Source organism: Poecile atricapillus, chromosome 3, assembly GCF_030490865.1.
Source record: "Poecile atricapillus isolate bPoeAtr1 chromosome 3, bPoeAtr1.hap1, whole genome shotgun sequence".
Lineage (NCBI taxonomy): Eukaryota > Metazoa > Chordata > Aves > Passeriformes > Paridae > Poecile > Poecile atricapillus.
The window spans coordinates 94,109,235-94,122,990 of record NC_081251.1 but is presented as its reverse complement, the minus strand read 5'-3'; the positions used below and the strand labels follow the sequence as shown (position 1 = coordinate 94,122,990).

Below are 13,756 nucleotides of genomic sequence, written 5' to 3'. Positions count from 1 at the left end.
GCAGTGACCAAAATGGAGTGCATTAGACAATTCTCAGTCTAGAACTTATGTATGCATAGATAAGAACCATCTGACAAGAGAAAAACAAATTTTTTTTCAGTTTTTCATGGTTGAGGTTCCTGTGCTGATTGGAATAGTTACAAAAATATTTGACTTATTCATGTAATACCAAGGGCTAATAAATTAAGCTGTAGTAGGCCTGTGATTGCAGAAGAAGCAATTATTCTTTCCTGCAGCATTTGAAGGGTGATGCTGTCTCCCCACACCCGTAAAATCTCAGCATTAGAACTGAAATCCTGCTAAATGAAAAATGTTGCAATTTGATGGAGGTGCTTGATTTTGCTGATCAATTAGTTCAGTGAATGAGTATTGCAGAGGACTCTCCTTGCCCAGTGAAGCATATTTCAGGCTTGGGATCCTATGTTAGAGCTGCTGCTCCTGCAGAGCCTCATAAAAGCCAGTAGTAACTCATTGCTTTCTAGGTGGTTCAGGTACAGCTGCAATGTGCAAAAGGGAGGGTAGGAGATATTTGAAATATTGATTTGGGCTAGCTTTTGTTGGGAAATGACATCCCAGCATCTGTCACTGGGAGTGCAAATAAGCCGTGAGGGGAATGATGCTCTGAGCATGCACACAGACTCAGTACACAGCCTCTGCCTCTTCCAGTCACACCGGTGACTTTTGGGGACTGCAAAGCCTGGCCAGTGCCTCCTGCAGGGAGAGAAGAGAGACTGCACGTGCCTTGTGCTGCTTCCAGCTCCTCTCAACACAGCACAGCTTAATTCCCCTTTTTTTTGGTAGTATGGAGAACATACATGAATCAGGGTGAGGATCAATAAACTGCGTAATGCTGCAGTGAGTGCATCTGAGTCCTAATTGGGTCTGCAGGTGAAATGTTCCTTTCTCCTCCTTGCTGTCATTCTAGAAACTCAGTGAAACAGAAATACCGAGTTCTCTTATTTTTTTAAATCAAATTTTTTTCAAATTCTTAATGCCTCTGTGGTAACATGCACGTCTGTCAGAGCAGGTCATGTTAATTCTCTTCAGGAGAACATACTGGGCTCAAAGTCAGCAGGCTTGCAATTCCTATTCTCATTTACACATGTGTGAGGAACTGTGATCTGACAGTGTCTGACCCCTGTTGCGTACACGAGTAAGTGATTATGTGAGGTTCAAAACAGCAGGGAATTTAATCTGAGATTATTTTGTCCAAGTAGAACTTTTGTAGCTGATTTTTTTTCTTTTGTCCCCTTTGGCTGAAACTGTTGGAAAAAATTTCACCAGTTCACAAAAAAAAAAAAAAAAAAGAAAAAAAGAAGAAAAAAAAGGCACTCAGAAAAGCCTGCAGATAAAATCCATGTATAAATAACTGACATTAAAAAAGCTGAGATAAAGAGCATGAAAGGAAGACATCCTTCTATTCTAGCTCTGTTGTCTTATCTTTTCCCAGAGCAAAACGGCCATTTAATTTCCTTCCCTGCTTCCTATTGCTCTGAGCTATGTGTAAATAAATGTGGAAAATGAGCCATGATCCTAAATGTTTCTCACAGGTTCTGTGAGTTTGGCTTTGCCAAACACATTTCACTCAAGCAAGCCTTCATGTTCCTTTCAGTTTTCATTCATAACTCATCCAGGGTAAAATTAGCTTTAAAATTTAATTTCTCTTTATTTGGACACAGGTTCTTGATGTTGATTTCATCCTCATGTATATCCATACATATAAACACATTCTTATTCATAGGTACATGAAAGAAACTTTACTTCCCAAGGATTACATACATGATAAGACTGTTTTTGCAGCAGTGGGCAGAGCTGGAGAGAGAACAGACATAAAATGGGCAACACTGATTGAGACTGCAGTTATGCAAAACGGTGCTCAGTGTCAGCATGCTTGAGGCCCAGGGTTTAAAACACATGCTGGCAGATCATCTTCTGCAGCAGTGCTTTTCTGAATTCAGGCCTAACTGCAGTATAACTCAACAGTGTGCCTTGGCAGGTCCCCTCACATCCTGTGCTCAGTTTGGGGGCCCCTACAGCAAGAGGGACATTGAGGCATTGGAACTGTGTCCGAAGAAGGGCAACAAAGGCAGCGAAGGGTTTAGAGAACAAGTTTGATGAGGAGCAGTTGAGGGAGCTGGGATTGTTTAGCCTGAAGAAAAAGAGGCTCAGGGGGGACCATTTGCTCTCTACAACTGCCTGAAGGGAGGTTGTAGCGAGGGGGAGATCCGTCTTAACTTCCAGGCAACAAATGACAGGACCAGAGGAAATGGCCTCAAGTTGCACCAGGGGAGATTTAGATTAGATATTAGGAAAATTTTCGTCACTGAAAGGGTTATCAAGCACTGGAACAGATTTCCCAGGGAATGGTGGCATTACCATGCCTAGGAGTGTTCATAAGTTGTGTGCATGTGGCACTTGGGGACATGGTTTGCTGGAGAGCACAGTGCTACAAAGTTGATTGTTGAACTCAACAATCTTAGGGGTCTTTTCCAACCTTAATGATTCTATCTTTCTGCTTTGATTCCACACCATCAGATTGTTAAGATACCGAACTTCTCTGATTGAAAAGGTTAAGTCCAAAATGAGTTTGTTGAGGCTAATGATAGATATCTTTGGACCTGCACAGCCCACAGAAGAGGAAGAAAGGCCTGTGCATTCATGATAGATTGTAGTATGAGACTATTTCAGACACAGTGTAGTAAAGAGTTAAATAGCCAGTGTTGAAAGAAAATGTGGTCCAGTGGTCTTGCTGCTGGACTGGAACTCAGTTGTGTATTGTTCCTGATTTTGCCATCAATTTCCATTTGCACCAGCCTTCCTGCCTATTCTTGCCCATCATTTTTCTATCTTGTCTGTCTAGCTGGCTGAAGGGGTTCTCTCTTCTCTGTTTGTCTTGGACACTCCACACATTAGATTAAGTGTCAAAAAGTAATTAATGGCATTCAAAGAAACAACTGTTCTCAGTCTGATGCTGATTTGTGTAACAGAATACTTTTCTTGGCTTGCTTACCATTTGGTGGTGATAAAAGGAGTTAATGGATAGGGATTTTTATGAACTGTTGTACTCAGCTTGAGAATCTACAGCGTGAAAAATACCATGAAAAAATTAAGCATGTTTTCTTTTTCCTCTTAAATCTCTCTGACTACAGGTATTGCAGCTGGGTTCTGAAATCCTCCCACAGTACAAACAAGAGGCACCAAAGACTCCACCGCATATAATTTTGCATTATTGTGTATTCAAGACTACCTGGGACTGGATCATCTTGATTTTAACATTCTACACTGCTATCTTGGTCCCTTACAATGTCTCCTTTAAAACCAAACAGAACAACGTGGCATGGCTAGTCGTTGACAGCATTGTAGATGTCATTTTTCTGGTCGACATTGTGCTTAATTTCCATACCACCTTTGTGGGGCCGGCAGGAGAGGTGATCTCTGACCCCAAGCTGATTCGCATGAATTACCTGAAGACCTGGTTTGTGATTGACCTGCTCTCCTGCCTGCCATATGATGTCATCAATGCATTTGAGAATGTTGATGAGGTCAGTATAACCACTCTCACCCACTAATTATTACCCAATGGTTGGGGGAGGTGAGGGAGAGAAGAAAGAAATGTATGTTTTTAAATTTATAGTATTACTGTATATATGTCTCTGGTAGCCACGCACAGCATGCACAGAAGTTTGCTTATGAGTCCTAGCCAGAAGGCTCATTCTTTAATTGCTGCTGTAGTTTTTGGTGTTAAAAATCCATGTTTATTTTCCTTCTTTCTGCTTTCTCAGGGTTCAGGAGGAGAGGTAGAGGCAGACAGCAGCACCTTTGTACAGCACTGAGGAAAACTGATCCATCTGACTTATCAGGAATAGTTTGAACTGTGTGTCAGGACAGTTCCTCTGGGCAGGCTGCGCTTGCTTTTACTGCTGAACGCTCAGAGTAGTTCTGCTAATGCCAGTTCTTCACGGGAACAATTGGGAAGTAAAATACACATTTCTTAGCTGCTTTAGTACACCATAGCAGGTGGCAAAGAGCAGTGACTCACTGAATCGTCTTAGAGCACCAGAAAACACTGTGTGGATACCTGGTGATCTGTGCAGCATTGTTTTGCAACAGTATTTTTAGAAGAAGGTGAAGCAATTGAAGGTGCTTGTTTGGTAATTTCATAATTAAATGAAAGGGTAGGGAGACATCTGGAGATGTAGATTCTTCCTTAGTTCTTCATTTCTCTGGTACTAGATCACAGTCCAGCAAAAGAACTAACATTTAGACACTTAAATCCAGAAAACTAGGATTTTTTAGCTGCTTGATTTTTTTGGATCAGTCTGCCAAGAAAATATTCCTAAGGTAAATACATTAAAGTTCTATGCCTAAACAGTTCAGAGAGTGAATGAATTTTTAATAAAATCTTAAAGAAGATTCTGGCAGTCTGCTTTCTGGTTACATATTATAAAAATCATCAGTTCTGTGTCTGAGTTTGTGACACATGCTAAAGCTGTAAGATACAGATCACAGAATGGCTGGGCTAGAAAGGGATCTCTGGAGATCATCTAGCCCAACCCAGCTGCTAAAGCAGATTCACCCAGAGCAAGTTGCACAGGATCATATCCAGGTGGGTTTGAATACCTCCAGAGAAGGAGAGGAATTTACATAATTACCTCATCAGGGCTTCCTATTTAAATTTTAGCCTATAAAATTTAAATTTTATGACTTCCTTTAAAATATGCCCATGTTACAAAGGACAGCCTAGCTAGCAGAAGAAAGGTATGCTAAGTGAAATATAGGCAAACCCAAACCCTATTACTTTTTTAAAAATGAGACACTATTTTTTATAAAATTTACAGCTGTTTTCTCAATAACTTGAGGACAGGTACGCAAACTATTAAATGCAGTGGAAAAAATGTGATGCTATTTGATATTTAATTCCCTAGAGAAGTTTTCATTTTATGTCAGACTACAGACTGAAATAACACAAATTAGATCAATCATAAAAGCCTTGTGAGACCTGTCCTTAAGAATTTGTTTGTCATATGAAAGTATTTGTTTGTCTTATTCTTATATGAATAAGATTATTCTGCAGGGCTTTCACATCTTACTTTGCTGTCACACTGATAGAGTGATGGAAGGAGTGGCTATATGTCAGTATCTGACATTTAGACAGAAAGAGTAAAAATAATAAATAAAATTTAAAAGTAAACAAAGCAAGACACAAAAAAAAAAAACCCAAAAAACCTCAAACCAAGAAACAACAGACTGTGAAGGAAGCTTTTCTCACCCACGGCAGATAGAAGCAACCTGGTGAAGATTTTGGTGAAGGAACATTTTTTGACTTTGGACTGGTGATGTGACTTAGAGAACATTGCTGAGGAAAATGTCTGTAGCAGTGGCTATGACAGCCCTTGAACTCAGCACAGATGATTTTGGACTCATGGTAGCAATTCTGCAGAGAAATTCTTGTGTGAGTTTGCATTTCTGCAGGTTGTCCATCTCAGTGTTGCCTTGTAGCAATGAGAAGCTGATTGGTACTTCAGTTTTCCCCTGGCTCTTCAACAGCCTCCTTAATCAGTATAACAACATTAGTTTTAGTTATTCTACTACTGTGCCCAAGGAAAAAAAAAATCAAGATTTTTATTGATGCTGTCTTTTCAAGACTGTTCATCTGCATTTCCCATAGTGGGTTCTGACATTTGACTGGTCTAAATCATTGTAGAACCATTAGAGCAGAGTTTCCACTGGTGTAAATTGCCATGCTTCTGCTGAGGGCTCATAGGCTGGGTTATGGGACCTCAGGGGTTTTGCCAGCAGCACCAGCAGAATAACGCAGAGCGTATCAGGAGGGGGTTTGGGACAGTACATGCTAATCACTGTTTCAAAAACTGCCTGTAGAGGGAAAGATAACCTTTTATTAAAGAAAAAAAAAAAATAAAAGCCACATTCAAGGAATCATGAAAGCAGAAAATCTTTGCCTTTTATCTTTTTTTCTGTTGTGCAGTGCGTTCCCTTGTGGGTCAACTCCCTTCCTTTCCTGCTGGTTTAAATCTACCTCTCTCTTGCCCTGGATTATATACCATATAACTTCGCAGCTGGATTAAATCAGGTGCAAGGCTGCCCTGCTCCACATGCAAATAACCAGAATGAACTGTTACCTTTGTGTTATTTTAATTTTGCTAGAGGGAATTCCCTTGAAGCCATGGCACTGGAGTTGCTTGCTGGCCATGGCTGCTGCAGGAATTTTTTGTTGTTGTTTGGAAGTCCTAATGAGAGTATTCTTTAAGAAATGGCCAGAGATTAAATGATACCCAGTGTCAACAGTAGTGATAAAATGAAATGAGGAATATGAATTACTGTTTTCCTGGTCTGATGTTTTCCATATATGATTGTAAACAGGAGGAAATAGAAACCTGTCTTTTCTGCAGTCCCTAAAATGAAGGGGAACAGGGCCAGGTGCTTATTTTTCTGTCTGCTGTCATTCTCAGTTTGAAAAGGAAAAGGCACTGAAGACTCTGAGAATGTCATGGAGGAGCTAACTTGAAAAGTCAATTTGTTCTTAAGAATGCTGTAATTACTGTGATGGAGACTAATTGATTTACAATGGACACAGGATCTACAGCACTGAATAAGTAAAAAATTGTATAATAGGATATTGAGGGTTTTTTTTTTCCCTCTGGGAAGTTTTGGGACTGTCCCATGACTTATCTCTAGATTAATAATAAAACAATTTTTATCATCTTTAAAATGATCCACTAATTGTAATAGATGAAACTAGAGTTGATCAATATTTTTGGAAATCAGAAACTCAGTTGAAAATATTCTGGTATCATTTTTTTTTCTTTTTTTTTTTTATTTTAAAGTAACTTTTTGTTTTGCAATTTACTTCATTATTCCATTATAAGATGTAAAAGAAAATATTTTCTTGAAATAAAATTGAGTGTGACTTCTGTGGTTTTCAGACAATTTCAGAATTCTTTGGGTTTGTTGCGGTTTGGAACATTAGTATATTTTCAATTCACATTTTTCAATATAATCAAAATTCCAGTTTCCTCTCTGCATGGTTGAGAATATTTTTGTCCATAAAAATAATTTGAATTCATTAACTATTAATCAATACAACTATTAATAACTACAATTAATTCAAGAGGCACTTAAGTATGAATAGCCACATTCCACAGATGGAAGAGGAAAGAAAAAACATTAATGTCTTTGTTCAAGGCTATATAATTATATAAGAGACTGATCTCAAGTGCTGTGCTCAAAGAGACAGTACAGCATTTCATATTCAGACATGAGCAGAATTCAACAAATGAAGAAATGAATAGCTGTAGAGAAATTTCTGTTGTTACCCAAATGAAAGTAAAGTCATGGATGTTTCTCCTGGCTTTTATATATGGGAAGCAAATGATGCAGTTAAATACTAATTATTTTCTTGACCTGACAGAATTTCAGCAGAAGAAAATATATCACTGATTGATGAATCAACTTAATGCTAGGCTTGAACTTTCTATTGTTAAAAGAATACATCATGCTGTAATTTAGTCTGAGTAAGAAAAGAAAATATTGGTCTAAAATTTAAACAGCCCTTGAAACATGTGGTGCTAGTCTCTTTCAAATTCGAATGATCAAAATAACATTTGTCAGTAATTCTTTACAGTAATTAGTATTATTCCTCACTTAAGGAAATACCACCTACTTTGGGGGGATAATGTTATCTTTTTGTGTTCAGACATCAATCAGTAAATTTAACAAAAACCAGGCTTAAAGAAAATTCCACAATTTTTGCCAAGAACAGTGCAATTTAAGACTTTGAATTCCAAAGCATATTTTTGCAGTGTCAGCTTGAGCAATTTTATACTGTGGTTTTCGTCCATAATGCCATAAGATATAATTTATATTGGAAAAAATTTGACTTATGACGTGTAATGCTGTTGTGAAATCTCATGGTAGGAGTGGAATCCAGTCATGTCACCACCATATAAATCTCTGAAATAGGGAGTTTGTAGTAGTGATTGCTATATGTGTTTGAGCAGAGCGCTGTGATCAATTGTTGGCTGATGCCAAATTGAGAACCATGTATCACTCCCTATTAGCTGAGGTAGAAGAGAAATAAATGCATAGTAAAAGATCATCAGGAAAGATGTATTCAATAGAAATGATCTAGTGCTCACTTAAATGAATGGAGAGAAGCTAGCATGTAGGCAAAGAAGATGTACAGCTTTGAAAAGCCAAAATTTATGATGATAAAAAAAGTCCTAGAAAAAATACAATACAGAATAATAGAAGTAAATGAAGATAATTAGTGCTAAGTGTGGTGTAGCTGGAACGTAAACAGTGAGTTGAGAGAGGAAAAAATGAATGTGTTGCTGGTCAAATTGTTGGCAACTCTCTGAGGCAGTCCTTTTGCAATAGATTAATTTAAACCTTGTTAGTGGAATAATCTCTCATGCTAATACAAATTAGCTATCTAGGAATTACTGAAGTAGCTACACTGGAAAGCATGCAACTTCCCTTTATTTTTACCACTGCATGCAATAAGGGGCAAGGAATAAATTATCATATTTACAGTTTTATGGAATAAACTGGGACCTATAAAGAAAGATTTTGGGTTAGATTAATTTTGCAAACTGGAAAATATAATTTTTAAAGTATTCTTAAACTGTAAACAGCTGAGTAATATGAAATCTCTTTGAAACAGTAGTTCACCACTCGTTTGAATCTGCCAATAAGGCAGTGCTGCATTTTGCATGTCAGTCTATTGCTAAATCTAGTAATGAATGAATAATTTTCTGTGGCTAATTGAAATTTTAAAGTAGTCATAACCTACTTTTTATGTAATGTTTTTAACAAAAAAACCCCAGCTGTGTATCATGGAGTGTGATCCAAGCATAGAGGAAATGTTGGCAAATTGTGGTTCTTGGATGAGATGAAAGTAGACGAGGAGGGAAAAGTGAGACCCTGAGGACTGGGTGACACCTACTGGGGCTTCTGGGGAAGGATCAAGCAATTATTGTGCCCAGGTGGGACATGGGCCTTGGACTGGGGGTGTGATAAAGAAGGAGGGCTACTTGGTTGGGTGTCCCTGTCAGAGAAGCCCCTAAGAAACAGGACAAAACCCATGGGAGGTGTGTGCTGGGGGCTGTAACCTGCCAGAGACCCTTGGAGTGTGGCTAGGAGGGTCCTTGGTGTAGGTCCTAGGTGGTATTTGGAGCTTTAGAAGGAGCTTGGTGGCCTTGAATGGTGGAGGAAGGGGAATGCAGTGGAAAGGAAAAGCAGTGGTGGAGGAGGAGGGCTGCTTGTCTGACTTCTCTAAGTGCCTCTGCTCTGCAGCATGGCCCCAGGGGGCTGTGCCAGGCAGGAATTATTCCTTAGCAGACAGGTAGGTGGAAGGAGTATTTTGGGAAAATGCAAATGGTGTAAAGCAGATTCCTGGGGTAAAGTGCACAGCCAGGATATAAACCAGGTAGGCAAAAGAAGCACTTGCTGTTCAGAGTCTCTCAGGGAATCAAGTGAGGGTGTCTCTTCTCTGTCTGCTTTGTTCCACATCTTCTCACCACCCCCCACCCCCCCATTTTTTTTTTTTTCCAATCTAATATGAGTTTTTCTATCTTCCTTCCTTAAAAACCCAACCTCCATACAACCCATCACATGCCATTTTTATGCTACCCTGTGAAGGGGCAGGCTGTCTTTTCCCCCCAATCCTCAGTTTTCCAAATTTTGTTTATGTATAAAGGCACTGCAGAGCTCTTGTGCCTTGGAAGACATTCAAGGTTAAATTCTCTCCTATCCTGTAAGCCAGCTTCAGATGTTGAGTTTAGTTTAATTCTGCTACCTTCCCTGGTCTTAGCCAGGCTCATACACCTTAGTGGCTCAGAGATGTGCTGATGGATATAGCCCCTACCAGAAGAGAATTCCAGAGCAGGATGTGCTGCTGTGTCCCTGTGCGGTGTTGACCTGCTCTGTAGGTACTACTGAGGTTGTTAAGATGTCAATTGACTCCTTCTGCACTCTAAATGTTCAGATGAGTCTTTCTTCTAAGTCATAGATAAGTAAGGGTGTTGTTGGATTTCAGGGCTACTTCTTTGTAGCTTTGAAAGCTCTGACATGATCTATCATTCTGTTAAAGAGAGAATGGTAGTCTGCATAAGCTATTCAAACTGTATCAGGCTAAAAGAATTAAAACACTGGATTATGTTTTCAGTAGTAATGTATGGTGATAGCCTTTGTCCAAGAAGGAGAGCTAATTGAATATATCAGATTCTGAATTATTTCAAAAAGCTGCTGTTAGAGCGAGACTTACACTGTGTATGTTCCAGAGATGGGCATCAGTTACTCTCCTCTTCTCCTCCCATTCAGCACACTTACATTGATCTGAGGCAGAAAGTCAGATGAGGTGACAAAGGGTATTTGTTTGAGCAGCTAAGTGGTTGCTCTGTTAGTCTATTTCATATTAAGGATGGAATTAGAATTGGAAAGATGGAGAGGTATTAGATGCCAGTAACACTAAATCTTATTTGTGTGTTTTGTCCCTTTGAGATAAGTAAAAAGCTTCCGGAACTGGCTGTTGCTTTAAATCAGAAGCATTGGGAAGCAGATTGTTGTCTGTTTGGGTTAATTTTTTATTTGCTGCCACAGAAAGTAGGATTTCTTTTGGTTACTTGTGTTATCTTTATTCTTGTTCTTCCTCTCAATGTAAAAGAAAAATAGTTTGTCTCCTGGTTTAGTTGTTTGGGTTTTTTTTCTGAGTGTGCATGTATGCATGTAAGGCAAGCATGCACATAGTTTTACAAATGAAAACTCAGCCTTCCCATCTTCTCCCCACCCTGTGCTCTTATACATTAATTATTGCTGTTTCTCCCCCATTTCTAACCAAGCTCACAGATGTCTGACTAAAATGAGTTTCAGGAGCCTAGAGATCTGTTTTCTTCAGTGCTGAAAACCACAGCTGTATCCAGAGGGCTTAGATATTGATTTTGACCTGTGCACATAACACTATCTCATCTCTTGGTTGCTAAATGTGGCAATCTGTAGGAAAGGTCATGTTCTCAGACCTAATTAAGAAAATCAGAGGAGACAAATGACGGAAATGTGTAGTCCTAATGATGACCTGACAGGGCTGCCAGGTTACTGCAGATAGGCAGAGCGGGGCTGTGGCATGGCTGACTTCAAATAAAGTGTCAAGAAAGAAGGCAGGACTTTCTGTGGCTCTTGCCTCACAGTAGTGATAAATTTGGTCCATTGCCTCCCCTTTTGGAATAAATAATTTATTTTTTTTTGTCTGTTTCATTCTCTTTCTTTTAATGGTTAGCTTTTAGTCTCCTGTGTCTCCCTTTAATTGAGATGAAGTCTGAACTTTAGCAGTTCCACATGAGAGAAAAGTGCTGGAAAAACTTAGGAAATATTTGTGCCAATACTGAATATTTCTCTTTTTAAAAATAGGTAGTAAGTAGGAAGTAAACTATCCTTCCTTTGAGCCTAGAAAAAAACCTTAACACTTGGCTTAAGTGCATTTTCTTTCTGTACATGTAGAAAGTGAATAATGGCCTAAAAAGTGAATGCTGTTGTGTATATTGAGTCTATTACTAAAGTACTAGTGCTACCAAAACTATAGGAGGTGGGGTTAATGTAGCATTTTAGTTATTTTCTGCAGTTGTTCATGCTACTTCTTGTTTGGAATGGAAAATTAATTATTTCTCACAGTTTTTTTGGGGGGGGAAGGTGGGGTGGCCTCAGCTACTTTTTATGGTTGTTCTTTAAACAATTAGTATTTTGATTTTTTCCTAGGTGGACTTTTATTATTCAATAAATTGAATTGAACTGAATTTTACATGGCAAATGAACAGCAGCAACTGTTTTTGTCTGTACAGCATCCATCACTGTAGTGTCCACTGCTACTGTTCTTGGGGACCACAATGACACAAGTAACAATAATTGCTTTGCTTACATTGTTTTCACAGTGCCTCTGTCTCTTTTTCTGGGTGTGGAAGTAATAGCACAAATCCTAAGTTGTCTGATTGAGAGGTAGATCCAAAACATGGATATCCTGCCTCCTGTATTTGGAAAAAAGGCTGCTTACATGGCTGGGGTACCAGTGTAAGACAAGGGATGCACTCATAGTAGATTAGATCTCGCAGAAAGCAAGGAAACACAGAAGGAAACCTGTGTAAATGTGCAGAGTATATGGTGAGGAGGTCTAATTAATGACAAATTATACATGGAAATTTACTTTTGGCAGTATTTAATGGACAAACTTATGAAGCATTTTCTTTGAATATAAAATATGGGCACTGCTTTCCCCTGTGACTGAGGCTGGTCTGTTTTTCTGTTTTTTGGGGTGCAGTTCTACTCTGCAAAGAATGTGTAAAAGGTGAGGGAGGGGAAGTGGTTGCGTTTATGGTTATTTTAAGGGCTTTTGTCATTCAGCTCTGCTCAATCAGTGGCTATGGAATTATTTCTGCAGTGTCTCAGTGCCTTGAGCTTGCCCTTTGGTGTGAAAGAGACTGGCTACACTTTCTTCCTTCTTTATGCAGCAGCCATCACTGGCAATGAAAGTAAACCTGCCAACCTATGAAATATTTATCAACATCTATATACAGGAATCAGCAGTAGAATTTTTTTAGTCTCATTCAGTTGCTTCAAAACATTTGAAATATAAGTGTGTGTGAAAATCAGTATTTTCTGACGTACTCGACCAAGCGCTGCATATTGAAGTGAGCATTGCATCCAAGTTGTCTCTAGAAAAATATAGTAAAAATGTACTGTGTGTCTATTCTGGCCATATAACAGGTTTGGGGTTTTTTTGGGTTTTTGGTTTGTTTTTTTTTTTGGTGGGGTTTTTGGGTTTGTGGTTTGTTTTGGTTTTGTTTTTCTGTTTTTTTGGGTTTTTTTTTTCATTTTTTGCATAGCCTCAAGGGATGTTTTCTGTTGGATAGAGTACTAGTAGTTGCAACTGTGTTGGGGTAAATCAGACACAGGTAGAATTGCATGGAGTATAACTTAGCCTTGTCCTTTCCCTGGCTGCCACATAGATATTCCTTATGGTGACTCTTTAGAGCAGGGCACCTGGGCATGTCTGTTTGGGACCTGCAGTGCCATTTCTAGCTCTTTACGAACTGAGGTTTTTCTATTTGCTTTGGGCAGAAGGATCTCTGGGTGTTGCTTCTTCTGCCTTTCAAAACTGGCAGGAGCAGCAGACCAAGAGGGTGGGACACACATCAAGAAAAATAAATTGAGTACAGGCTCCTTTGCGTGACATCATCGAGCCATCTGTACGATAAAAGCATAAAAATAATCTGCACTGATAAGAGCATTAAAATGGACAATAACATAAAAGTACAGTTCTATTTTGGAAAGTGGTAATCTAAAATTGTCAATTTTTCAATCCAGCAGATCTATTCCAGTGAGCATTAAAATATAACTTGCTAAATCTAGAGCCAAAAAGTACTGATTTAAAGTATTGCAGGACTATCTGATTTTTTTCCCCTACTTTATCATCTGTGAAAGTTTATTAAGTTTCTGTTGTTTGTAACCATTTGAAATTCTTTTACTTAGAAATTTTTAAGAGTTACATGCAGAATCATTTCCCTGTGCAGTTCTTGCTCTTGATATTGATCCATTCAGGATAAACAAATCCTTTCCTTTGAGGAAATCAAACAGAGAACACTGTTAACACTGAAAGAAAAATAATTTTTTTTTTTAATAGAGCTCATTCTGAACTTTTAGAATCCCATTGGCAATGCAGTCAGGTAAGTATAAGGAGTAATTTGAATAT

At 38.7% G+C, this 13,756-nt stretch overlaps 1 protein-coding gene across 1 annotated transcript in view; it reads left to right on the top strand.

The window, feature by feature from the left end:
- KCNH1 (potassium voltage-gated channel subfamily H member 1) overlaps positions 1 to 13,756 on the top strand; it is a 173,480-nt gene that overhangs the window by 33,532 nt on the left and 126,192 nt on the right. The window contains exon 6 of the mRNA XM_058835556.1: positions 3,150 to 3,542. Within this exon, the coding sequence (XP_058691539.1) occupies positions 3,150 to 3,542 (393 nt within the window). The remainder of the gene's footprint in view (positions 1 to 3,149; positions 3,543 to 13,756) is intronic.